This window comes from Brassica napus, chromosome A5 (genome assembly GCF_020379485.1).
Source record: "Brassica napus cultivar Da-Ae chromosome A5, Da-Ae, whole genome shotgun sequence".
Taxonomy (NCBI): Eukaryota; Viridiplantae; Streptophyta; class Magnoliopsida; order Brassicales; family Brassicaceae; genus Brassica; species Brassica napus.
Genome location: NC_063438.1, coordinates 18,075,406 through 18,103,259, shown reverse-complemented (window position 1 = coordinate 18,103,259; position 27,854 = coordinate 18,075,406). Strand labels below are relative to the sequence as shown.

At 34.6% G+C, this 27,854-nt stretch overlaps 2 protein-coding genes and 1 long non-coding RNA gene across 3 annotated transcripts; all 3 read left to right on the top strand.

Annotated features, from left to right (window-relative positions):
- The first annotated feature begins 4,460 nt into the window (after positions 1-4,460).
- LOC106445609 (protein LOL1) lies at positions 4,461-6,898 on the top strand. Its single transcript, XM_013887191.3, has 6 exons — positions 4,461-4,702; positions 4,892-5,166; positions 5,521-5,643; positions 5,751-5,864; positions 6,337-6,446; positions 6,597-6,898. Exons 2-6 carry the CDS (start codon positions 5,085-5,087, stop codon positions 6,633-6,635), a joined length of 468 nt encoding a protein of 155 aa, XP_013742645.1. The 5' UTR covers positions 4,461-4,702; positions 4,892-5,084; the 3' UTR covers positions 6,636-6,898.
- Positions 6,899-7,965: 1,067 nt separating this feature from the next.
- Positions 7,966-9,173, top strand: LOC125608732. The gene is made up of 3 exons (XR_007339405.1): positions 7,966-8,370; positions 8,446-8,625; positions 8,821-9,173. It is a non-coding gene; the product is annotated as an uncharacterized LOC125608732 (long non-coding RNA).
- A 16,136-nt stretch (positions 9,174-25,309) lies between these two features.
- LOC106439015 (TPD1 protein homolog 1) lies at positions 25,310-27,791 on the top strand. Its single transcript, XM_022703985.2, has 4 exons — positions 25,310-25,450; positions 25,543-26,775; positions 26,864-26,977; positions 27,296-27,791. Exons 2-4 carry the CDS (start codon positions 26,697-26,699, stop codon positions 27,631-27,633), a joined length of 531 nt encoding a protein of 176 aa, XP_022559706.2. The 5' UTR covers positions 25,310-25,450; positions 25,543-26,696; the 3' UTR covers positions 27,634-27,791.
- The last annotated feature ends 63 nt before the right edge of the window (positions 27,792-27,854 follow it).

Sequence of the window (27,854 nt, the reverse complement as noted above, 5' to 3'; positions counted from 1 at the left end):
TCGCACAGATTAGGCAATATCCAAATAGTTTCTCATATCTTAGTGAGATCGCAGCCTCCTCTTCCTCATAGTATTCTCCCCCTTTAAAATCCACGGTAGTCTCAAAACAGAGCTGTTGAAAAGCATCTACCACCACATGAACACGTAAGTGCTCAAGATCCACAGAAACCGTCTTGCCCAGAGCATCACCTATGCTTTCCAGAGTAGGCCTTGTCCTAAATTCCATTGGAACTCCGATAACTCGCACCCAAAACGGAATCTCCGCCGGGAACAGCTGCGACTTCCTCGGTTGCCATCTTGCAAGAGCCACCATCCAGTAATCGAAGTGATAGGGTTGCAGCTTCAGGACCGCTTCAATCTCCTCCTCCGTCTGAAAATCAAACTGAAATTTGCCATGCCCCAAGTCTGTCCCCACCACCCGATCCTCCAGTTTCCAGATTTTTGGAATGTTCTGTATCAGCGCCTTCATTTCTTGCTTCTGTGGATTCATACATCTCCCAATTATAGTTTTTGAATAGGTCTTGACAAGAGCGGAGTTGTCAAAGTGCGGCACCGATATCTTCAACCTTTTCCTGGTACCCTCACCCTCCTTCATGTCTCCACCGGATCCCAAAAGCTGACTCTGTGTCATGATCAAACAACCAACAGCAAGACGATGATTTTTACTAAAAAGAACTATCAGATAGCTTGAATATGTGATACAGCAGATAAAGCCCCATCCCTGCTTATTATACTGATTACAGTTTCCCATTTCTCCACACCCAAATTTTCCCTCATTAATGCCAAATATGTCACAATTGAAACCATAATTGTGTCTTCCTTTCCAAGTTTTCTTGAATATCCGTTCATCACAGACCCAAGAGATCCACCAATACCATATCCCTATCGTATCAGATCCGAAAATGATTCCTCGAATCTCCTTTGGAAAGAATAAATTCTTACGTAATGAATAGTCTGAAGTTATACCTGTAAAGTCAGACGATTTCATCATAAAGAGGATCGCAATCAACATCCATTTCTCGCCATCTAGGTCCTTTACTTCAGATTCTGTGGATCGTATCTCCCCCAAGTAGACTCGATCACTATCCCCTTCAAATACCCTGTATCCGGAGAATCCATTCTTTCCCGTACGGAGAAGATCCTTGTCAAGCCTTGACTTCTCAGATCTCCAGATCTTTACGATCACACCAACCCGATCGTTATCATCTTCTTTCCATCGATTTCCCGGATCCCAATTTTGGAGAACCATCAAACCCCTAAGCATAGGTCACCATCGCCGTCGCCATTTTTTAGAGAGAAATGTTTGCGTATTTTAGTGTTCCATTGTTGGTGGATTATGGTGTTCATATGAAAGATATTACATTTTTATGTTAAAAAGATGTTAGGAATTTAGTCCGTAAACATAGATTTCTCGTATTAGGTTTTACGACAATCCGGCTGAATCCTTTATATATGTGTATACAACAATGTACATAAAGAATCAGTTATGAGTTATGATAGATCTCAAAATTTACTCGCAAATTAAAGTACATAATTACATAAGGATTCAGCCGGTATTAGGTTTTACGACAATCCGGCTGAATCCTTTATATATGTGTATACAACAATGTACATAAAGAATCAGTTAAGAGTTATGATAGATCTCAAAATTTACTCGCAAATTAAAGTACATAATTACGATAACATAAGAAGTAATGAAAGCCTTTTTTGCTGATGATACCTTTTTTTTTGTAAGGCGGAGTCCCATGAATGTGAATAAGTAATGAAAGTAGTCAGGAAATATGGTAAAACATCAGGCCAATGTATTAACTTTGATAAACCCTTTGTACTCTTTGGTAAGAGGATTAATGCAACTGTCAAACAAGAGATTAAATATGCACTTGGAATTCAGAATGAAGGAGGGATGGAAACATACTTAGGTATCCCAGAAGATATTAGTAGATCCAAATGCAAACTCTTTGCCTTTCTCAAAGATAAGTTAATGCACAGAGTGAATGGATGGATATGTAAATGGCTTTCAAAAGTAGGGAAGGAAGTGTTGATTAAATTCATCTTGCTTGCTCTTCCGACATATGTTATGTCTACTTTCGTGCTCCCATTGGAGATATGTGAAAACCTTGCAAGTGTCATTGCACAATTCTGGTGGAGCTCAAATCCCATGTGCAGTCGGTACTTATCACATATAAGCAAACAAGTATATGAACTATGTTGATTAACGAGAAAAGCCATTTTCACATCTCTTTTGTTCTATTTTCATTCTTCACCATGAACTCGGTTTTCTAATAAGCCAAAGATTTAAAAGCCTAAAAAGGGAAAGATAGAAATATTGTCCATCATAATATTAATACACAGCTCCATATTCTTTTTGTCTAAGCTCTTGTAGTGTAGATAATTGAGAATGCATTTTTCTCTCTTTTTTTTTATAAATATTTCTTATATATGTTTTATCGGCTGATCTGGCTAGTTCTGGTAAGAACGTACTTAGTGATACAAAGTGGACTTAGCCTGAAGATATTATCTCTCTGCCTGACCGAGTTTGGAAAATCTTCTGACGAAGTAGGAATTGGACAATTCGTCTGTTACAACCCATCATGTAAACCACTTGGGTCAAAATTCAAGCCGAGACTGGATAAGTATCAGTAACTTAGTTCTTAACGGAAATCGAACTCAGAACTGGCGTGGATACACGCTAAGATAAATAGTTTTCATGCATAAAAGATAAAAGTTCTAGAACTATCTGACCTATCGACTTGATCACCAAAGTGATAGTGGACTCTGCCTGTTTGTGTGGGTAAAATACTCAATCTAGATTTTTATTTAGATTCCATTTCTATTTGCACCTTAACTGAAATATTCTTTTATGTAAACTAAGAATTTACTTTGTGTATTATCCTAGATATATAAACTATTATTATTAGTATTTTATATACAGCCCACAACAAAACAAAAGAAGATTTTACGATGGAGATCGTGACTCAGGAACTCACATGTGAAGTGAAGTTGACATAACAATATGAAAAGTTAATATTGTTATTTTATAAAAGAAGCATTAACACAAGTAAATTGGGCCCATCAAATAATTAAATAATGGCAAACCAAATCTAAAGCTGTTCTTGATATGATATGCAACCTAATAAATCAAAATTATTGTTAGTCTTGCCCACTACATTTGATGTGCACATGCATACAAAAATTTCACTTTTATTAATGAGCATGTAGATGAATTCAATGAGCTGCCAAACGATACATTGTAGGTTTGGTAAAACAAAAAACACAGAAACCAAGTTTCCGGCTTCCGCAACTGATTGGGTAACTGAATTTCCTGTGTGCATGGCCCATGGTAAGTCTTTATTTTGTTTTATAGTCTGGACCAATATAATCTTACCGTATTATAATGCAACATCAGTAGTTTATAATATTTTGTTTTCATTAAACCGTTCATTATAAGAATAATGTGACCAATACAATCATATACGAAGTTTATTCAGGTTATAATACTATATGATAAACTTTCAAAATTAAATATATATATATGTGAGAATCAATATAAAACAATTCATTTTTTTCTTTTGAACACAAAATATAGAACAATTCATCTATTTCAATATATTGATATATTTTTGTCAAGCTAAATAATAATATATCTGATTTTTAATATTTAATTTTAAGAGTTCCATTTATAAATTAAAAAATAAATTTATATTAATTTGAATATAAATTAACATTCACTTATTTAAAATTGTTTTTATAACTTAAAATTGTGTTTTCTTTGTACAGATAAACTTAAATATAATTTTATAAATTTAAAAATTATTTGTTTTATTAAATCATGTAATTTTATCTGCGATTCAATTTGATAATGTAATTATATTTATATAATATATCAATACATAATAAAATTTCTTTTTTTTTAATTTAAAATTTAATATAATTCTAATTCATAATTAAATTATAATAATATTGAAGGACTTAAGTACCTCTTTAAAGTAGAAAATAAGATATTTATAAGATTTGTTATGAGAAATTATATATATATATATATATATATATATATATTTAAAACTAAATGAGAAATATATAAAAATATATTATTTGTTTTTTATAATTAATATATTTTCAGTTAATTAAATGAAATTTTATTTGATATTTTTATCTTCAATGAAAATCACAAAAGATCATAAAGGACAAATCGTTAATAACACGTTAGATAAAATTTAGTTTTAATAAATTTAGTTTTATCTTGTTTCAATTTTCATTTATTCTTTTATGTATTTTCTTATAATTTTTCTTTACTTCTTGAAACACTTTCTTTTTAATCACAAAATCTTGGTTGACGTTTTCATACAATTACGCTTCCGCGTATCTTTTTTGATTCCATGTAAAATAGGTATTTAGAGTAAAATGTTTTACTCGAATATACTCTCTGTTTTTACCAATCAAAGCCTGAAACAAATAGATTTTAATTTTCTTTCATATTCTCTCTATTTAAATGATAAAATGCAAGTTGCAAGAGAGGTGTGTGTTTGCCCCACTCCTCGCATAATAAAACAATCTTCAAACGTTTCACAATTCACATCCCTCTTTTCGAATTTCCGGATACATACACACAAACGTTATGTAACTGCAAAAATACATCAAAACGAGATTCCACTATTAGCTATGTACTAGTCAAAGAGCGTCATGGTGATGGTGTGACCCCAAAGTTAGTCTTCACATGTTTCTTAAGTTTCAAGCATTGAATTATGTTTTGATATTTTATCCAAACAGAAAAAGAATTGATTTCTTTCCTTTTACATTTTTATATTTTCTTGAAGATTTATTACCTTCTTAGTAAAATTAAGATTTATTTTCTCTTTTGTATCGTTGTTTTCCTTTGTGCTTGTTTGTATAGATGATGAAAGTGAGGAAATGGGAGAAGAAGAATTGAAGAACACAAGATGTGTCTTCTTCTTCTAAGGCATTAAGAACATCAACAAGGAGAGAAACCATTATAGATTTATATATATAGAGAGAGAGATAGAGAAGAAAGAGAGTTATAAAATTCTTTCTCCTTTTTTTTTTTGCAATAATCCATTGAGTGAATAATGCCAGTCCCCCTTGCACCATATCCAACACCTCCGGCGACGCCACTGGCTCCAGCATATACTCCTCCGTCGCCTGCAAATGGTATAGACTCTTTTCAAATAACAAAACTTTAAACCCAGATGGATCCTCTGTTTTCAGAACCTAAACAATCCAGAATTCGAATCATGACATATGTTTTAGCTTTTTAGAAAATAATTAAAAAGCCATTCTAAGATTGTTGCAAATTCTTTTCTTTTAACCAGTCAAATATTTTATAGACTTCTCTTTGTTTATAACCTCATGTGTTCTTCGTTACATTTATCGCAAATACTTGATCTGTATGGATTCAAATTCCCAGAAACCATTTGCTTAGTCCACATGAGTTCATCCTTGATCCATAATTCTTTTTTTTTTGCAAAAATAAGTAGATAATAATAATGGTTTAGAGATTTATAGGTAGTACAGGTGGACAGAGCCAGTTAGTGTGTTCAGGTTGCAGAAACCTTCTGATGTATCCGGTCGGAGCAACCTCTGTCTGTTGTGCCGTCTGTAACGCCGTCACGGCCGTTCCTCCGCCGGGTAATTATCAGTCAACTTATTTGATGAAAAGTCGATTAATGAGATTTTGAGTTTATAATATATATTATATATATATATATATTTTTTTTAAATAATTGGCAATGCAGGAACGGAGATGGCTCAGTTAGTATGTGGAGGATGCCATACACTTTTAATGTACATTCGTGGAGCTACAAGTGTTCAATGTTCTTGCTGTCACACCGTTAATCTTGCCCTGGAAGGTTTGCATTTGATATATAAACATTTTCACACATGCATATTGATGTTTATGTTAATCCGATCTCGAATTAATTTTAGTTTGGAGTTTTGGTTAAGAAATATGAGAAACCAAAACCAATATCAAATGTATCCTTTGTTTTTTTTTCCATTAACATCCATTATACAGATTTAACCCGAGTGGTAATATAGTGATGCAAACCACTGGGTTACAAGTTCTTGTCTTTTTGTGTCTTGTTTGGTTTAGGGTCTTAGATTTAAGATAATACAACCAATTTCAAGTGTTGTTTTCTTTTCAGTTATCTGTAGTCTAGTTTGGTTTTGGTTTTCGGATATATAATACTAAAATCAGTAACACCGAATTAAGAATCGATAAGACAGCTCTCTGTTCTTTTTTAGTTTCAAGTTATGTTAGATCAGTTTGTTTATAAACAACAATATGACTAACTCTCGTGTCTCTTGCATGTTGAATATTAGCGAATCAGGTAGCGCATGTGAACTGCGGAAGCTGCAAGATGCTACTAATGTATCAATATGGAGCAAGATCTGTGAAATGTGCCGTTTGTAGCTTTATCACATCTGTTGGGGTAATATTAGTTATCTTCATAAAAAGGGAAAACATCGATTTTAAATCCTTTGCAAATGACTAACAAAATGACTTGCATTTGTTTACATTAGGATGCTTCTTTATATAATGTTTTGTTTTTGGTGGCTATGGTTTTGATAATGCTTTGTAGGGTTCGACGAGCACGACTGATCAGAAGCTAAACAATTAAAAGTTGGTATGGATCGTTTATATATTGAATTGTGAGCAATATAGAGGAAGAACCAAATCCTTTTCCCCTCCCCGAAGTAACTTGAAATATGTATAATTCGTCGAAATTTCTGACTTTGGTCTCTTTGTCCGTTTGTATAGAGTTGTCTCTCTTCAATGTTTCTGTTTAAATTACTGCTTCTTCTTCTTTTGAGAAGAAATTGATTCACCAGTTTGTAAAAGCTAAACTTTTATGGATGATATTTCAATTATTGGGTTAATGCATTAACGCATAACACAAAGTAAATCCCATTTTTAAAGAAAAATATTTATTTTTCACGCGCAAAAGTTATCTTTCCCACTAATATAGATTCACGATAAGTTTTACATGTAAACAAATTCAAAACTTTTTATTTGACTACTTACTATATTATCCAGGACCAGTCTAGCACAGGGAAACAAAACATTCGTCTTTGTTAACATATACTCCCTCTGTTCCTAAATAATCTATGTTTTAGAATTTTCACACTTATTAAGAAAACACTTAAAATTTTGATAATAAATGTATGATTTTCTGTGTTTAGCTATTTTCTATAATTTTTAGCCAATCAAAATTCAGTAAACACAATTAATGTTTTTGAAATTTACAATTTTCCATTATTACATACATTGAAAATGTAAAATATGGATCTTTTAGAAACAAAATATTTTTTTAAAACATTAATCATTTAGGAACGGAGGGAGTATAAACCATTTTATTTTCAAGTAATAGAAATATATAAGTACGGATTATTTCAATTAGTAAATCCAGATATTGTTAAAATGAGTTAACAACGTTTAAATTGCAGTGTTAAGTTTACTTTTATATGTTTGTGTATCAAACAGAAATTGTGTACTATGTTGTGTTTTTAGTAAATGTTATTAGCCTTATTTTTTTAATTTAAAGCAAAAAACAAATCGCTTATAACTTCAGTGACACTTTCTTACAAGCTGTTTTTAAAGACGAAATGTACCTCCAGACTTTTATAATGTATATATAAACTCAAAATTAATAAATTACTCTAGGTTTAGTGGTCTGAAATCTTTGGTTACTAAAAAGTAAAACTAAAAACAGTAGTACGACGGATATGTGATAAATAAACAAAATCCAAAATGTTTTGTCTCTTGATTAGGACCAGAGTCTGAATGATTCCACTAATCTAGTCTCAAGATAATTGGGGTGGAGTTCACGGGTTCGCCTATGAATCATCTTTGGTTGGTTTAAGACCATCATTATCGGGGGGTGCTTAGCCGTCTCTTAGGTTATTTTTTTTTTTAAAAAAAAGAAAAATACCTAATAATGCAAGAGACGTCCCTTAATTAAGCGCCACAAGAGACGTCCCTTACGGGACACGTGTCGCGACATCTCCATCTCTCTCTCATCTTCTGAACTTCTCCGTGAAGACTTCCACCGCCAGAATCACCGCCGTCTCAGTCGCTTCACCACGTCCTCATCAATCGTCGCCATAAGAAAGGAGTACGCCAATCGGTGGAACCAGCACGGTCTCGGTGGAGATAACGTGAAGGGGATTGACTCTCGTTTTGACTCTCTTTGATCTTTTTTTTTTTTTTGCAGAAGCCTGATTTGGATTTTCGTTTGAATTTTAATTTGGGTTGGGGTCAATTGAGGAGATTCAAGTCGCATAAGAAAGGAGTACGCCAATTGAAAAGGGTTTAGTTTAGTTTTTGTGATTTTCTTTGGTCTGATAGCGATAGAGGTATCTCTTGCACGTTTGGAGCTGATGTTGTCGCTGAGATCAGACCTTTTGTGATTTACTTTGGTCTGTTTGTAGGTAGTGGAAGATGGGTATGAGTTTTTCGCTAAACGGAGATTAGTGACTATCTTCTCTGCTCCAAACTATGGCTGGGAGTTTGACAATGCAGGTGCATTATCGAGCGTGGACCAATCTCTTGTCTGCTCTTTTGAGATTCTGAAACCTGCCCCATCTTCAAGCGGTATTGCTCTCAAAAAGGTTTGTTTCTCACTACACCAAGAAGCGCTTCTTCTGATAACACAATTTGCTTAGCTTTGTTCTGTTCTCAACATAACTTAACAGCAATCCTCTGGGGAAATATCTCTACTAGTTGTGTTTAGTTTTTGTGATTTTGCTTCACTTTGATGTCTGACTGAATCTCTTCTTTGTTGTGATTCATCTGTGTTCTTGTAGGGATCTTTAAGGGAGGAAGACCAGTGGTTATATGAATGATATTCAAGAGTTTGAGCCTGTGGTAAGGCCGCCAACGATGGAATCAAACTATCCTTTGCTGGAGATTGAAGAGGTTGTGGCTGGTGGTGATGGAATCAAACTATCCTCATAGCAACTGTGTACGTGCCTACTGCTAAAGGACCTTTCCTTGAGGATCTCTCTCGCTCTGTGGTGCCTCCAAAGAAGCCAAGCATAGCTGAGGAGCCTGCAACATCTCTGTCTCCGGCATAAGAAAGTTGTCAATAATTGCTAAGTGCTTGTCGAAAGTCTTTTCACTTCTTGTATCACGGCAAGATTAATGACAATAATTTATATATAAACATCTTCTTGGAGAATTCAAATCCTTTTCTCTTATAGGGATAAGATTAGTTTCTTTTTCTTGCCTGTCGATAAGAATTAAGAAGATCCACGCAACTTTGAGATAGATAAGATCCCTTGAACTTTTTTTTACTTCTTTATAACTTAATGCTCTCTTTGATTTATCAATTATGGTGTATTACCAAACATTAATTCCTATTACCAGTGGCAGGGCCGGGCCTGAATAGAAGCTCATCAAGCATGTGCTTGGGGCCTGACAAAGATATATATAATTTAGGGGCCAAAAGTAAACATATAGAGCATGTAGCTTTACTGGTAACATTGTTATAAATGTGGGAATATGCCCGAATCATCTCAGTCTTATCTTTTAATATTTTTACTGTTTTTAGAAATAAAAGGGTCAAAAATATTTTTTTGCTTGTGGGCCAATATTTTTTTAGACGAGGGTGAAAACTCAATAATTTCGGCAGCCAAATCTAATCCATATACATCTCCTTTCACATCACTTACCGTATCAAGTAGTATTTGACACTAACTTTATCATATACAACTTTGGTCCACATTTAGCGTAAAAAAGTTGTCAATAATATGGCGCCCCAAAAGGTCCAAAACACTAACTCTATAACAACTCAGCACTATATACCGATATATGAAACAAAAACAATAGTATTATGGCTCTTAAGAAGTTACACACTAGATGTTTCGATATATATATTATAACCTATAAGATAGAAGTCAAAACCCATATCTATATCAACAGAAGATGGTAGACTGGGCTGGTCTGTACCATGCTAAATTAAACATCTGTCACAAATCCCCAAAATTTTTGAAAAAAACTAGACATGTATATGTTCCTAGATTTTTTTTTTTTTAAACCAAATTTGTAGAAAAGAAAAATTTAGTTGAAATCTTAATAAATCGCTATGACCACCTAAATCTCTGATAACTTAATAACTTTGATACATTTCATTTCAATATAAAGTGAATTCACTAAAAATAGAAATAATAACATTTACAATTGTTTTAAGGGAAATTGCACCCTATATACATGAAAAAAAAACAAATACACTAACTAACCAAAATCCCCACCTCTCTCTTACTTTCTCTTCCTATCTCTCTCTACTCTCTCTCCCAAAATCTAATTTTTCATTTTTTTTTTGGTTATTTGGCAAATAAGCCCTTGTTTTAAAAAAAATTAACTGCAGCAAAAGTTACTTCTTTAATTTTGAAGTTATCAGATTTTAGTTTATAGATTATATCATAAATATATATCGCTTTATAACAGCTTTTCATGGGTTGGAAGGCTTAAATGTTCAAATATATTTTAGAAAAGCACTCAAAACTTATAATTCACTACTAATCTTCTTTTATTTAGAACAAATGATCCTATTCTTATCTTATAAACTACATTGAAATTCTAAAACACCCATTTTAAACAGCAAAAATGTAGAAGGCGGCGTACATTTAACCTTAGATTTTGCTTTCTGTGAAATAGTATTATTTGAAAATTACACACAACACGGAAGTAGAAAACAGAAACAAACGTAAAAGACATTCGGACCACAAATTACTATGGACGAGATAAAATGCATCACACTCAAAAAGTACATGGAACATCGAGTAGTCCATTGAAAATCTGACAGCTTTTCAGCAACTGCCAAACCAAATCAGGCCAGAATTTTCGGGTTTCTTGCACACAGAAATTGAGACAGTAACATTTCATTATGGAAAGGTTTGGTGTGTGTTTTTCAGTCGGTTTTCAACTTACTGTCGTTATGTCAAAATAGGTCCATTCTACGAAAATATCAATTAGGTATATTCTTATGCAAGGTTCTAGACTTCTAGTAAATAAATCATTAAAGTTTGGTAGATAACAAAGGAACAAAAGCATGATATACCAAAAGCATATCATATGCCCACACGCATTATTATCTCATATCGCCTCTTATGGTCAAGAGTGCATTACCTTTCCCTCTCACATGGACCACACATGTAATTATGTATTCCTCTACATCCAAGACTATTGTTTGTGACCATCTCTTAGAATAGGGCCAAAGGTTGTAGTCACTAGAGGCTAAAGATGTACGTGCAAACGCAAACTATGTTTGAACTTGGAGTTTTGGTTGAAAGGTTCATAGATTTTCCATTAAATGTTGAATTTATCGGAGTATGTTTGAGTTCGTTAAGAGATTTACGAGGATGCACCACGAGATTCAGGTCTAAAAAAGTGACACTCACTACTGACTTCTAAGACCAAGAGTTCGCAACTTCGCACTTTATTTTTACTCGTCTGCCACGGCGAGTTCAAGGGGATAATCGTCTCTTACCTGCCATGTAATTAACATCGGTAAAACTGATTGGCCCAGTGACATAAAGGACCAATAGTTCTAAATCATTTGAAATTTTTTTACGCCAAGAAATACTTTTTCACATTCCAATTAAACTACAAAACACTTAACCCTTGTGACACTTATGACTATAAACTAAAAAGAATAGAACTGAACCTGATTCATTATCCCACGATTTCTTCTGACACACATAATCTCTCTCCTATTCTTATTTCATTTTATTATTTTTCTTATTCCACTTTATATTTTCATTTACTTTTATCTCAAGTTTTAAAATATATTAAACAAAAATAATTGTCACAATAACCTCTATATAAAACTCTTAATCTATGCAATTTCTTGCAGATTGCACATTACATGAGATCGTTGTTCAAAAAAAAAAAGCACATTACATGAGATCTAGGTTTCAATTTCCGAAGAAAGTGATTTATTAAACAATTATGTAGACTACAGAAGAAAAGCTTACAAGGGATCTTCAACATGATGCAAGTAAATCTGGCCAGGCGTGGATCTTTATAGGACGGCTCAGGTGATGCAGTCAGGCGTTGATCCTCATAAGATAGATCGTATTTTCGGTTGTCGAATCGTCTATGTAATCTTTCTCATAATTGTAATATCATAATCAATCAGCGTTAAAAACTATATATAAATTTTTCTATCTTTTGAGATCCATTTTCATATATATATATATATATATATATATATAATATATATATATATATATATATATATATATATATATATATATATATATATATATATATTAATGTGTAAACAAAATTAAATGTGGACGTGAACACCAAAGCGTGGATAATAGAATTATAAACTAGTTGTAGACATGAACATCTTAACACAAAAGTCTTTGGTTGATACTTTTAGAAGTTGTTCTCCGCTATAGTCTACGGGAAGGAGAAATCCACATAACCATGTTTCCTCCATTATTCCCACCATCACCGGCACCACGATGCCACCACCACGATCGAGTTTTGGTTCTAACTCACTAAATGTCTCATATTTTGAACTGATGTACACCGTATGCTGGAGACTTACCCCGTGACCGCATCCAATCCAATGAAACTATCTCTCGATCTCTGATAAAACAGCTCGATCATAGCTGTCTTATACACTGGAGCTTGATCAGAGCTGTCTTATCGGAGATCGAGAGCTAGCTGCATTGGATTGGATGGGGTCACTGGGGAAGTCTCAAGCAGATCGGTGTACATCAAATAGAAAGATGAAACCTTTAGCGAGTTGGAACCAGAACTCGATCGTGGTGGTGGCGTCGGCGATGGTGGTGGCGTCGGCGATGCCAGTGACAGTAGGAGTAATGGTGGAAATGTGGTTATGTGGTTTTCACTCAGAGTTGATTACTCTTTAGGAAACATTTTGAGTTTTCCTTAACAAGTAAACTGCCACCAATTCCAATACACAATTTCATGAGTTTCTTAAGAGTATATCTATCTATACACTTGACCGTAAAGTCTTTTTACTCATTTGTGGTTTTCATGTTATGCTCTAAGTTAGGAGTAACATAATCCCTATGTTTTTTAATGGATTGCAGTCTATCGATTTAGATAGATATACTACACCGTTAGTTGTCTTACTCGTTCGTTGGTTAGATTTAGAAGATTTTTAACAAGAATAGTGGAATAAGGTTATTGTTTTGTGTTCCTCTGGGAACTTACAAATTGGTCTACGAGCGAAGTTATCTTTCAAACTGTAGCCAGTAGACCTGTGTGTTCCAGAAAATTTTAATCTCTCTAAAAAAATGAAATAAGAACTAAAATGTTACTTCGTCCTCATCTTGTGTTTCTACTTTAAGATCAGATGTAGGGATACCAATACAAAGAAGTGCATATATCTGCATGTAAAAAAGCCATATTGTTTTAATCGTATGTGTATGAACTCAAAGATTATAAGAATAAATCTCTATTTAGCTTAAGAAAATAACTCAAAACTTAAGATCTCACAAATCTCTAAACTAATAAACTATGTTACAAGTTGACATCTTCTTATATAGAGATAGATAACTCCTAATCTCATTAAACTTAAATTATTTAGATAACTCGTAAATAAGATATTATTTCCTATTTCTAATATCTTTAGGTTAGCTTGAGAACAAAGCTATCTTCAAGTTCATTCTCCCCTTTAAATTTGAAGTCGACTTCTTGAACTCGGATAAGATCTCTCATTTCTTTGAATGTGATTCTCCCCAGTTCTTTCGTTAGTATATCAAACTTTTGCTCGTTTCCAAGAATATACTTTCGTTAGTATATTCTTCGTGAGTGCTGTTGCAGATTTATTGTCGATATAATAATTGTTGTCTCGTAGGGCTTCTAAGTGATCTCTCCAAGTAACTCTTGTAGCCCTATCATTTTTTTAGCTGCTTCAGTTGCAGACGTAAATTCTGCTTCACACGATGAGAGAGCTACCGTCTCTTTCTTATGAGAGAACCAAGAGATAGGACAACCATCAGATAAAAAGATGTGTCCAGTAGTACTCCTTCCGTCATCTGCGTGTATATTGTGACTGCTATCTTTGTATCTTACCAGCTCTCCTTTGCTTCCTTGTTTGAACACAAGACCATGATAGAGAGTGCCTTTCAGGTATCTGAGGACTTGTTTTAATGCTTCTGCATATGACTGTTTCGGTTTGCTGACTTAATACACCAACACAGTACGATAGATCAGGTCGTGTATGAAGCAAGTAACGCAAGAAACCGATATTTCTTCTATATTCCTTCTCAACAACACACACTTCTTCCTGAGACATGGACAATTTTAAACCCGAGTCCATTGGAGCATGTACTGCATTGCACTCGTCCATACATGTTTCCTCTAATATCTTCATTGCATACCTTTCTTGTTTTAATGTTATTCCTACATCGTATTGAAAAGCTTCAATAACACGATAGTATGTTAGCTTGCCGAGATCACTTATTTTGAATTTTGTTGACATTCCTTTCTTGAATTCGTTTATCATGTCAAGGCTCGATCCTGTAATGAAAAGATCATATAAGTAGACTGCCACTCAGAGTAGATGTTATTTCTCTCGTTTATGGTACAACAAAGGTTTTTTTTTAACATTTGGTAAACTTCAGTTCGCCACAAACCTTATGGAGCTGCTCATTCCATGCTCTCAGAGCTTTTTTAACCCATATAATGCTTTGTTCAACTTAGTATATCTTCTTTTCACTCCCTACAAAACCTTCCGGCTGTGTAACAATGTCATCTTCCTTCAAATCACTGTGTAGGAACGCTGTTTTTACATCCAAATGATGTATTTTCCACCCGTGAGAGGCTGCTAATGCAATAATAAACCTAACGGTTTTAGTGCGTGCCGCTGGAGCGAATACTTACTTGATGTCAATACCATACCTTTGAATGTACCCTTTTGCCAAAAGTCTTGATTTGTACTTATTATGCTTTCATTGGAGTTACTTTTGATATTAAAATCCACTTTAGCCCAACGGTTCTTCATTTAAAAGAAGTAATAGTCGCCCACCTTCAACTTCTGCAAGGTATACATTGTTCTCCATGTAACTAGGTTTCTTGCTCAATCTTGTTGATTTCATTATTGGTTGAGGTACCTAAGTTTTTTCTTTGTTATCACCTTCGTTTTATTCATGTAGTGTCGAGTGAGTAACTTCGACCTCATCATCATTGTTTGTTTCTTCAACATTTTCATCTTCCTTTATTCATTGGTTTCCATATTAACCGAAGTAAATTTGAACGTTCCAGGTTCATCATTTATTACTTTCTCCAAGGTATTCCACTTCCACATATTTTCTTCATCAAAGAAAACATCTCTGCTCACTAATATTCTTCGGTTTACCGGATCAAACAATTTATATGTTTTTGAACCTGGTTCAGTTCGTAGATGCACCAAAGTTCTCGATCTGTCATCTAGTTTTCTTAGATGTGACAAAAAAAATCCAATACACCCAAACATTCGTAGATGCTTAACATTCAGCTTATTCTTTTGAAAGGCTTCATATGGTTTTTGTGAATTTAGAACTTTAGTTGCGACTTTATTTATACGATACGTAGTATGCCTTGCTGCTTCTGCCCAAAGATAATTTCGTAAGTTATTGTGCTTTAAAATGCTTCTAGTCATCTCAAGTACAGTTCAATTTCGTCTTTCAACTACTCCATTCTGTTGTGGTGAATATGGAGTAGTTAGATGCCTTTGTATACCTGATTTTTTGCAATATAGTTGAAACTCGAAAGAAGTGAATTCACCACCTCGATCTGTTCTCAAAGTTTTGATAGTTGATGATGTCTCTTGCTCGACTAATGCGTTAAACTTCTTGAAATTGTCAAAGGCTTCTCCCTTCTCCTACAAAAATATTGACCACATGTAACGGGAGTGATCATCAATGAGAACAAATATGTATTTGTTTTGTGCTGCAGTCGGAGGTGTAATTAGTCCGCATAAGTCTCCGTGAATGACCTCAAGAACTTGGGTAGCATGGAAAGGCATTGATTGTGAGAATACTTGTCTCGCTTGTTTCCCACGTAAACATGAATCACATGTGTCTTTCTTGACATCAATGTTAGGTATCCCAACAACCAGTTCCTTATTTATTATCGATCTCATTGACTCCATTTCCGATGTGTCCCAAGCGTGCATGTCATTTAGATGAATCAATTTGAGTGATGAGTTGTAATAAAAAGAATTATCATGTGCCTTTGATATATTTACGAGAGTCATCTCCAAATCTGACCATCCATGTGATGGTTTTATCAATTTTTTTGAAGTACTTGCGTTTCCTGGTCATGTGGTAACTAGCCCCATTATCCAACTAACTTATTTTGTCCCCATCTGAGCTTGTTTCAAAGTCCTTGGGTTTTACATTTTTCTCACTAAGATGCACTAACTTATGCATCATCAATCCATCAGCTTTGTTGGTGTCATCATCTTTGTTTTCATATGTCTCCTGAACCTTTAATAATTAATCAGGACAATTAGAAGATAAGTGACCGTTTTTATCACAACGAAAACATGTGATCCTGGACAAGTCGATATCTCTATACGACCTACCATTCCCGCGATCTCTATTATAGAAACGCCCTCTTCAACCTTTGTTTCTATAAATTCCAATGATATTCTGATTTGTCTGCGTGCTGGTTTCTTTGCTTCATAACTGTTAAATTTTTGTGCTATCTTGTTTATACTTGCATTCTTGTCTGACTTAATTTTAATGGGTTGAATATGTAACATATTTAATTTTTCATATTCTAGGTTTGATCGTGATGGTGGGCAGCTAACTCGAAAGATTTCAAAGCTCTTGAAAGTCAAATTTGATGGTCCTTATTACTGATGGTCTGAAATGAACTTTAAAATCCAACGTCGATATTTTGAAGATTTTGCTGTAAAAAAAATCTTTAACTTAACTAACATAATTTTTTTGTTTCAGACTTGATTAGTTACATACAAATTTGTTGATGTGTAGCAAGGACACCATTGGGATAGCTCGATCGCCACACTTGTACAAGATGAGTTTGATATCGTCTGTATAAATCAGATGAAATGTATGGTGTGTCATGCAAAGTGGAAAGGCATACGACCACCTTGGATTGGAGATACACTATGGAAATATATGTTGATAGACCATGGATTTGACCCACTTTTACCCATAGTTTATAAGTTTTTTAACTACTAATTATTATATTATAGATTCTATTTAATATATTTATAGGATCATAAGTGATTTGAAGGAAAATGATGATTTTGTAGCATTTTGGAGATATTTGGAGTAAGCACCCGAGATGACCATCAAGCTCGACCATCGGTCGACATTGAAGAGGAATAATCGATCAATGTCACATCTTGACACGATCGACAGCGAAGCGCGCAGAAAGCATGTTTGGCCTCAGCCGACTTAGAGCCCAAGTCTTCACCAATTTACAAGATTACCCCTGACGAGTTTTAACCTAATTATTTGAGCTTTGCCAACATGTTAGAGGTAAAGTGTGCTTTCTTTGTTTTACTGATTTTACAGCATAAGTTATCTAGGATTTTTATTAGATTGGAGAGAAGATTCAAAGAGATTTGTGATTGGAATTTCATTGATATATATATATATTTAACTATGCAGTTTTCATACCTTATTGCTGTTATGAATTGCTTGGCCATGTCTGAGTAGTTCTCTTGTTAGATTATAGGGTTTAAATAAGTTATGTGGGATTAGCCCCAACTATAAATTGCTAAGTTGTGATATTCATCATTAGGATTGTCATTAATGCATGTTTCTAGATTAGCTACCTAGAACTTGCACTAGGAGATGTAGACATAAGCGATAGCTTGCATCTCACCCTGAATCTATCCTAACTAACCTAAGATTGCTAGAATAGCCGAGAGCTGATCTAGGAAGCTTAGTGAGCATATTCAACCCACATTAACGCTTGACCAAGAGCATCGATCGATATTCATATCGAATAATCGGTCGACGTTTCAACAAGTATATCGATCGATATTCATATAGAATAATCGATCGACACTGGTCAACAGACAAACCTTGAAAGCGAAAGCCTAAGTTTTTTTTAATTAAGTATTGAGCTCTATAATATCATGCATACAACGTATTAGGCATCTGTAGGATTATAATCCTGAATTCCTGAATAAAAACTCTAAGTCTAGCTATTTCGATTTAAGTACCAAAACCCCAATCAATCAATCGAGCAATTACTTGCTCACAAACCTGCAGCTTTACATTTAAAAACATTAAAAAACCTAGCTTAACAAATCTGATTAGATTTATTAGGTTCCGTAGCTCCTTGTGGATTCGATCCATAAATACTACAACTGAACCTCTTATTTGAGAGAGTAATTCACTCCTTAGGGTAATTTGAGTGATATCATATATGCACCTACTGGGCCAAGAAAAAGAGTAAAACTGCATCAAAATCTCGGAACTCTAACTGTGGTGGACTTGGACCTTTTAAGAACTTTGCAGGAAAAATATCTTTCTTACGGGCTCAACAAAATATGGTAACATACATCAACAACAACTTAGTCAATTATAAGGTTTCATGTTTATCTATCTAGCGTTTATTTTATGATTTTAGGAAGAAGAATTGGGCAGACCTGTTAGTGTTGGAGAAATGTTTATAAAGATACATACAAAGGCTGGAGGGACATTTAATGATTTAAAGACTCAGGAGATTGCCCGAGCTTATGAAAAAAAAAACTAGATGAGAAGCTATCCCAGGTTGAATAAGACTTTTGTGAGAATGGTGGTGATAGCCCCTATATTCCCGAACTTGCCCCTAATGAAATGAACGAGATATTTCTTGAGGTAAATGTTGGGGTCAAAATCGGTTACGACGAAATCAATGTCAGAAAGTTCCCCAGAAACCTTTCTTCTCTAAATAAGAAATACAAGCGGGGGAACTAAAACTTCGTATAATCGGAAAAAAGAATTATACGACAAGATCTAGGAAAGTATTTTTCAATCTCTTAGCAAACAAACTTCCAAAAGAACTATGAAACAAGAAAAGGCCGTTCGAGCACATCCCACTATCCAAGTCACCAGCAAGCGACCGAGATGAAGCAAATCCAGGTCGCCAGCAGGCGACCAGGACCCAATCCGTCCAGGTCGCCAGCAGGCCACCACGGCTAAGCTCATTCAGGTTGCCAGCAGGCAACCGGGACCCAGTCAGTCCAGGTCGCCAACAGGCGACAAGGAACCGCTCCGTCCAGGTCACCAGCAGGAGATCAGGAACCAGACAGTTTGGGTCGCCAGCAGGCGATCAGGAACCAGACAGTTCGGATCGCCAGCAGGCGACCACGACCCACTCTGTCTGGTTTTCCAGCATGCGTCCAAGACGAAGCCTGTGTAGGTCGCGAGATGGCTACCAGGACACAACATGTCCAGGTCGCCAGCTAGTGGTCGGGACGCGGGTTGTTCAGGTCGCCAGTAGGCGACCTCACCTCACTGATATCATGCACTCTTTTCTTAATCTCCGGAACTCTCTCCTTCGAGTCTCAATCAAATTGTCTCTTCTTTCGTCTCGATCAGAGTTACCGTTCAAACTTTACGATAAAATTGACAAAGACTTATTTTCTCGCATGAATTCAAATCAATTGTATAAAACGATAACAGTTAACTTAAACACCATGGTTATCTCAACTATACGATTGGTTTCCACTGTTTCATAAAACCAACGTCGTCTGAAATGTGATTTCTGCGAAAGGAATCATAAAAACGCTTGAGTAGAAAAACAGCCCGAAAAGGTCTAAAACGCGAAAAAGCCCACTTACGATTTTAGACGAGAATGAGCCCAAAGTTACTATAACGGTTTATCGAATATTCGCAAAAGAAGATAAATTTCAAGTTTTGAAGGATAATCATGAGGATCGAGAAAAATAGAATATTCCTGCAGGGTAAACTCGACTGGGCACAGAAAAGGAAAGGATGACTGACCTGGGAGGAGTATATAAGAGAAGCCAGGACGAGAGGCGCACGAGAGAAATTTTTACACAGCAACTTAGCACTTATTGAAATTTAGGCAACTTTTCGTTTTTGTTATCGAGCTGTGACTCACTTTATCAAGGTATTATTTTCGCTTGTTTATGTTATCTGATTCATTGACGTTTGTCTTAGCAGAAATCTGGGACCTTTGAGGTCAACACTTGTGGAGTTCTGAGGCATATTTTTGGCATTTTAGATCACAAGAGTATCATCAAGAACACCTATATCATAAAATAGGTTTTATGAATACAAGGAAATATTATTTAATTTTAAAATAAATACGTATAACAATAATAAGTACCTTCCGAGACAACGGGATTATCATAGATTGGTTGGGTGTTCGAAAGATTTTCTGAAACATTTTCCCAACTAAGAACGACATTGTTTACTTCATCAAGATCAGGAGTCGAGTCGTTCGAAGAGTTAGCATCATCAACGTTAGTGGTGCCATTTTGTTGGAGCTGTGAAATATTTTGAGACATGGGAATATAGAGGTCCATCTCGTCGGAATGTTCTTCGTCCTTTACATGATTGTCATTTTCGGATGCAATAACTCCTTACCAAAAACTAATGACATCATCGATTACAGGAGAACTTGGCTGGACAATAACCAAATCTTCATCCACCGTAAATTGGACAGGAATCCCCTCATAGTATTCCATCGGTGAATCTAGAAGGAAATACAAAATATGTCATTTATAGCTGACTAAATTAATGATAATCCAGCAAAAGCAAATTTAATTATATCTTACCGTTAGACACGTTACGTTGAGGATGTACTCAGAGTCTAATGCAACACCTGGTGATTTAAAGTCAATGAAACATTTGTTTAGGCCATAATTAGTAAATCTAAGTTACATTTATTATAATAGTATGTGAAGATGAAAAATTAACAATTTGAAATCTTGCGGTAGTTTTCAATAATATATTGGAGTAATAAACTGTATTTTGTATTAACCGTTTCTCTCGTCCGAAATGATGAGTCCATTTGTTGGGAAAGAGATTCTTTATTTGACGATGCACCTATATAAACAATTTGATAATTAGAATTATTATTAGTGACATATAAAAATGTATTCATCTTACCTGTGTTAAACATAGTTATAGAGAGTTTGTTTGATCCTAATGGTTCGGTTCCGTCACTGTCGGAGTCAGTATAATCTATGACAATTATTTCGTTGCCATGAACAAGTTTGTAAAATCTTTGATTTTCCAAATCCAGTTTTTCTTTTTCCATTTCGAGGTGAACCCTATGAATAACCATCATCTTTTGGTCATTAAAGTACACCTCTAGCACTGCATGACTTTCAATCACTGCCTCTCCTAAAAAGCCTACAACAATTGCAAATAATTTACATTACTTAACGAAATTATTGATGAAATTAAACGCAATGTATATAAAAATTAGGTTCTCTCTAATTATTAACAAAAAAACATGAAACTTAAAAGAGACAAAAAGAAAAGTATCGAGAAACTACGGTTTACCTTCGAACGACGGATCCTCATTTCCGTTTTCGAATTTATAAGAAGAGGACCCGATATTAAAGTCATCTCGGTAAAAGAACTGATAATGTGCAACATCTTCGGCTCCAATAGTTACGCAAAGAGTGAGGTCGGCGAACCAAGCTCTCACAGCCATCATGACTTGAACGTCATGTGTTTCACGAATTGTTATCGGAGGAGTTTTATTACAATCCGGAATAAGCATCCACTCGGGAAGCCTATAAGTCATCGAAATTGGTGTTTCGATTGCGAGGTTGTATAGGCTTCGGATAATTCGTTCAAGCGAATCAAAATTTTCTAACGTTCGCACGAAAGCTGGAAACCCAAGATTGTTTGTCTTCCTTTCAAAGCTCCACTCTCCATTTTGATGAAGATTCCAAGGCCCGTGAATGACCCTTAGAACTTGTCTAGAGTTCATCTGCAGAACAAATTAAAAAGAAAATTAGTAAACGATCGAACCCTAAAACAATAAACCATATTAACGACAAATGAATTTAGATCCGTTAAATAAATGACTTCAATAAGAATTTAAGGAATCATAGATTTAGATATCGATAGAAAAGAATAAAACGACCCGTAAATGTGGTTCTACCGACCGTTTGTCCCCGTTTTGTAGCCCTAATAGATCTGAAATTTAAGACAAACCTTTTCTGTTATGTTTGGTACAAACCGGATATATCCGATATTGTTCTTGCCTCATATGTCTCGCCGGATGCTTCTATATATAGCAAAATGTCTTAGTGTGCAAAATTGATTTTGGAATTAAATGTATAAATCTGCAAAAACTGTATGTCTCATCAGGGCGATCATCTTTCCCCATATATTTTGATCATATGCGGGGAAGTCCTGTTGGGCCTCTGCAAAAAAAGCTCAAGAGTTAGGAACTATGCCTGGTATCAGAGTTGCAAGGAATTGCCCAAAAATAAAACACTTTCTTTTCGCTGATGATACGATGATCTTCACCAGATCAGACCCTCCAAATCGGAGGCACATAATTGAGCTGAAGGAGAACTCTTAACACCACGTGCAATCTCGTCGCCATATAATTTTTTCTCGTGGTATATGCATGTTGCTGAAGTTAGAGAAGAAAATCTTACTCTGTCGAAATTTCTCCATATGGATAGTGAACGCTGGCCATTCTTCGGGTGTCGACACCATCTACACCAATTGAGAACAGTCTGTCGCAAAAACTACCTTGGAAAACTGAACGGTCTTCATGCACTCCATAGCCTAAATTGGAGGTTCGCATTCTGCATGTAAAGGTGATAAGCTTCGCTAGAGATTCATAGCTCCCGTCATCTTGTCGTCCTCTGGTTTTGCAGAACCAGCTGTGACCTGTAAATGAATCTTCTTCCCACCAGGCGCCATCAACATAGCAGACTTTGATATAATCCAAAGGTTGCCAATGAGGAATCGGTACAACCTGATCTCGTTCATTTTTTATCCAGGAGTTGGGGCTCAACCCACAAATCTCCTTCCAGTTCCGCTATGCATAGTAGCTCTTGCGGGTTCCATTCTTATTTTTATAAATCTTATCATTTCTGTTTTTATATATATACAACATAATTCAGGGAAAGTAACTAAAATCATAATCTTGCAGAAGCCTCTAAAAAAAGTAATTGATATTGATAAATATCGAAGTTGTTAGGAATAGTCCTCGATGGGAAAAAATCTTAGATAGGGCCCATGTTTGTAGAGCCATACGGCATTCAAATATCACATGGTTAACGGATTCCTCCTTCCTCGAAGTCATATGGACTTCAAATCCAGATCTGAAAAACCTGCATATCCAAAAACGTTCAAATGACTTAAAAATAGAGAAAATAAGTGGAAGATTAGATAAATCTACCTTTATAGACACACAAAAATACATATCTAAAATTAATAGATCTACATTTAAATTAGTGGAAGATAAGTACCATCTGATTAAAAACCTGCAAAAGAGATAGATTAGTAAGAAATACATGAGACAAAAATGAAAAATTCATATAGAGTTTGGTGTTTTCAAGTCAAAGAGATTAGAGAGAGGTTGGAGAGTTTTAGAATGATGAACATTACATTTTTGTTGCAGCCATTTGAGAGGAGGAGAGAGAATGTGTAAATTTTTCTTTATATGGTAGACAAAAAATCCAATTAGGTTAAATATTTTTGATTCAGACGACTTCCTAAACGACTTACAAGTAAGTCCTCCAGAAGAGTTTAATATTTTTAGCGGGAAATTAAAATATTTTTAGCGGGAAACTAAAATAGAAGACTTTCCAAACGACTTACAAGTAAGTCGTCTGGTTTAAATTATTTAAGCGGGAAAATAATTTTTTAAAAACTTTTAGGCGGGAATATTTGGACATCTGTTTTAATTTATTCACCAGACGACTGAAATGTAAGTCGTCTAGACCCTAAACATAACCCCTAAACTTAATTAACTAACTAAACACTTCATAAAATCAAATTAAACTTTAAAAGTGTTTACTATACACAAAAATAAACACGTATAGGTAAAATTTAATTTTTCAGAAAAACATTCAAGCTTTCCAAAATCTAACCCTAAAAATACATACAATACTACAACATATGTTGCCAAACCCTAGACCAAAGAATATCATGATTCACTACCTACACTCATCTATGTTGAAAATAATTCAATTTTGTTATATTTTAATTTATATCACTTAAAACTGTTTATAATTACATGATTTTAATTTTTCGCTTTTCAGAATATTTTTTAAAAAATTTATAAATTATTTTTAAGATTAGCTACACCAGAAGATTTACTTTGAAGTTGTCCAGACGATTTCCAACATCTCAGACGACTCAGACGACTTACTAGAGCTTTTTTTTTTTGTTTGGTCACAAGAGGCTGTGCTGTAATTTCACAAGACTTTTAGATTAGTTTTGCATTTATTTCAAGTTTGAATATAGATTTGGAATTAAAATCAAGTTGTGGGTTAGTTTTGGCAAATTTTCAACTGAAATATTATTTGATATCAGCTTCTCATATACAAAAGCTGATCGTGTCTCTGAAATTTTCGTTCATGTCATACTAGCAACATTTCCGATTCTAGTAGTTTGTTTATAATTATGTGGAAAATTGAAAAGAGAAAAAGACTAGGATAGCACCAAACCAAGTTTTTGTTCCCAAAGTAGCACTCAAGGCTCAAAGTCACAAAAATAGGTTTCATTAAAGAGGTAAATATACACTTATACCCCTTGGGTTAATTAATCCAAACCTTAGGGTTTAGAGTTAAGGGGGTGGGGTTTTGGAATTAAAGTTTAAAATTTTATAAAAAATAAATACTAAAATAAAAAATAAAAATTTATAAAACAGTTTCAAAAATTATTTTTAAACTATAAAAAGAAAATTTGAAAAAAAAATAAAAAAAAATTTAAAATTTTTTTTTTAAAAAAAAAATTATAAAAATTTCGAATCTGAAAACATATAATCTGAAACTATAAAAAAAAATTTTATTTTTTTATTTTTTTTATTTTTTTATTTTTTTTTTATTTTTTTATTTATTTTTGTTTGTTTATTTAATTTAAACTAAGGATATTAGGGACATTTTACCCTTTAATGAATGTCATTTTTGTGACTTTCTCCTTCTAATGTTCTTTTTGAGACATAAACTTCAAAAGGTGCTATTATTGACAATTGCCCAATTGAAAATGTAATAAATCTTAACACTCTTTTTAGAAAGTTTCCGTATCAAGGACAAACCGGTTTATTTTCCATTGAGTTATGTAAACCGGGTTGACTTGCCCGTCGCTTAACCGGTTTCCTCGCCTTAGCCTATGATATAAATAACGCTCCTCCTCCACTCTTAACGAACTCTATTTTAGGGCAGGCCGTACGCCGTTTACATCGTCACTCACGAAACAGAGCTCTGGATTGGTCTCAACCAAGACTCTATCCATTGCGATTGCGAAGAAAGTATTTTCTTCACTGGAGAAGGTTGATCCTATAACTGTTCTTGATAAATCTTGATATATCATATTGAGTTCACCTCGATGCAGAGGTATGATGTTTTGATCTAATATCTGCAGGTGGAAACGGATCTCAGGGTATTTGGATCCGGTCTCGATGGAGAACTATATAACTAAAATAATTAATCACTCAACTGTTTATGAGAGTATTATAAAGTCACTACGTTTGGTAATCAACTGTTGCTTTCCGAAACGAAGTGACTTATAATAATCTCATGAATGGATCTATGTTAACTGTTGATAGGTTGTTTTTGTCTAATGATGTATTGTAGCTCCGCGTTTCTTGTTCGTTCACTCTTTTGTCAGGTATAAACAAGATAAATCCCAAGCATCATCCACCTTATTAGCCCTTGAACATGAAGGCTTGTAAAATGGATGATGCTTGGGATTTATTTTGTACTCTCCTCTTCTAAAAGAGTGTTGCCTCCATAGGACTACCAATGATTTCAGACTTGTTGAAGGAACGTGATGCTTTTGCTTATAGAAAGCATGAAAGATTTGACCACTCCCATTTATATTGTTTTTGTACTTTTGGTAACCAAGATATATGAACATGTTCTAGTTGAGTCTTTACTCCCACTTCATGTATCAATGGAACAAGGTTGGCTTCAACTGCAGATTAATTGATTATAGAAACCAAGTGAATTAACCAAAGTCCGAGCAATCAAAGAGATCCTATCTTGTTTTTCTTAGTTTGAGCGCTTCTATGTTCTGTAATGACTTTGTGCCAAACATCACTCTAAAACATTTCTTATTAACATACTCCTTCTTGCTCTACAATAATTCTTCCTCTTTAGATTGGACATTGAGGAGATAACTTAACTCTATCAAAGTGTTATATATAATTCACTGCCTTTTCTAAGTTGCCAAGATTTTTACTACTTCTCATAAGACATTTATTCAAAAGTTTTGTTGATAGGTGGTTTTATTATGGTTTTGTATAGTTAATGACTCAACCACCTTCTGTCAGCCCCTTTATTCAAACTCTTTTTTAGCAAAAGATTGGTAATACTTGTGTTTGTCTGAATCTCGAGGCAGATAAATTTTGAGACGAAATAAGGGATTGGTCAATACCTTCTGGAACCAGCAGACATGCATGCAATCACAAAGTTTCCTTTCTTAAATTTCTTTCTCTCTCCCCACCATGCATGTGTGTATCCATACATCTATAAAACAGAGAAGAAGCCTCCTCATCTTTTGGCCATTGCAAGAAAATGAAACACTTCTACCAATTCCAACAGCAGCTTGTCCTCTTTATAGGTCTTGGCTTATTGCTGTCTCTTCTTGCTTCATGTAAGTTCAGTTTTATATCCCTCTGTCTTTTGTCTTCTCCTTGTCACTTATACACCAGTTTCATGTTTGAATTTTGTCACTGTTGCAGTTGTTATGAAGTGCAATGCCTTGGAAGATTTCACTGATACAAGCGATGTAAGAGACTTCATTTCCAATTACGAAAACCGCACTGGCCTCTCCAGAAAGCTTCTGCTATCTCCGGGTAACTCATAGACACATAAACTTTAAGATCAGTCTCTGTTAATTTTATGTTTTATGAAACCCTTAAGAGAAATATTCAGACTATTTCATCACGTTTTCTTACGACAATAATGATTCATCATAGGTATTGGCTTCACATATAAGGCCAGTCTCTGTGTTTATATATGTTTGTAGAAACTCGAAAGACACATTTTCATAACATATCTGTTAACTAAGCATATACATTGTTGGGTTTATATTATATAAGACTAGTCTCTGTGTCTTTTTATTTATTGATTTTTTGATAACCCTAAAGACAAATCTACGGAGATATTTTCAGATATTGGCGACGGGACCAAAAGGATAGGAGAAGAATGCTCAAAAGATGATGTTGTTGTCTTTCAAGGCTCAACGGTTCCACTTCCAAACGGAGTACCAGCATTTACAGTTGAGATCTTAAACGCATGTGCCTCTGATTGCAGCGTTGCGGAGATCCACGTAAGTTGTGGCTGGTTCAGCTCGGTTAGACTGGTTAACCCTAGAGTTTTCAGACGACTCTCCTACGATGATTGTCTGGTCAATGATGGTCAACCTCTTGCTCCTGGACAGACACTCTCCTTTCAGTATGCTAACAGCTTCGCTTACCCTCTCTCTGTCTCTTCAGTCTCTTGCTTCTAGTTTTAGACGTATTTTCCACGGAACTGTGCTTCAGTTTTCATTAAACCAAGATCTTGGATTGAGTTTGTGTTCTTCAAACCAAGGTCTTGGTTAGCCTACTATTGTAAGCCAGTTTAAGTTTATTAGTGTTAATGTGGCATTGGTGATTGTGTTCAAAATTACGTAGGGGAGACAAAAAGAGTTGATTTAATTTAAACAACTTTACATTAGAAGATGGTAAT

Coding starts and splice junctions, on each gene's coding strand:
- LOC106445609 (XM_013887191.3), top strand. CDS start 5,085: ATGCCAGTCCCCCTTGCACCATATCCAACACCTCCGGCGACGCCACTG. Junction 5,644..5,750: donor CACGGCCGTTCCTCCGCCGG/GTAATTATCAGT, acceptor TTGGCAATGCAG/GAACGGAGATGGCTCAGTTA. Junction 5,865..6,336: donor CGTTAATCTTGCCCTGGAAG/GTTTGCATTTGA, acceptor GTTGAATATTAG/CGAATCAGGTAGCGCATGTG.
- LOC106439015 (XM_022703985.2), top strand. CDS start 26,697: ATGAAACACTTCTACCAATTCCAACAGCAGCTTGTCCTCTTTATAGGT. Junction 26,776..26,863: donor GCTGTCTCTTCTTGCTTCAT/GTAAGTTCAGTT, acceptor TCACTGTTGCAG/TTGTTATGAAGTGCAATGCC. Junction 26,978..27,295: donor AAAGCTTCTGCTATCTCCGG/GTAACTCATAGA, acceptor AGATATTTTCAG/ATATTGGCGACGGGACCAAA.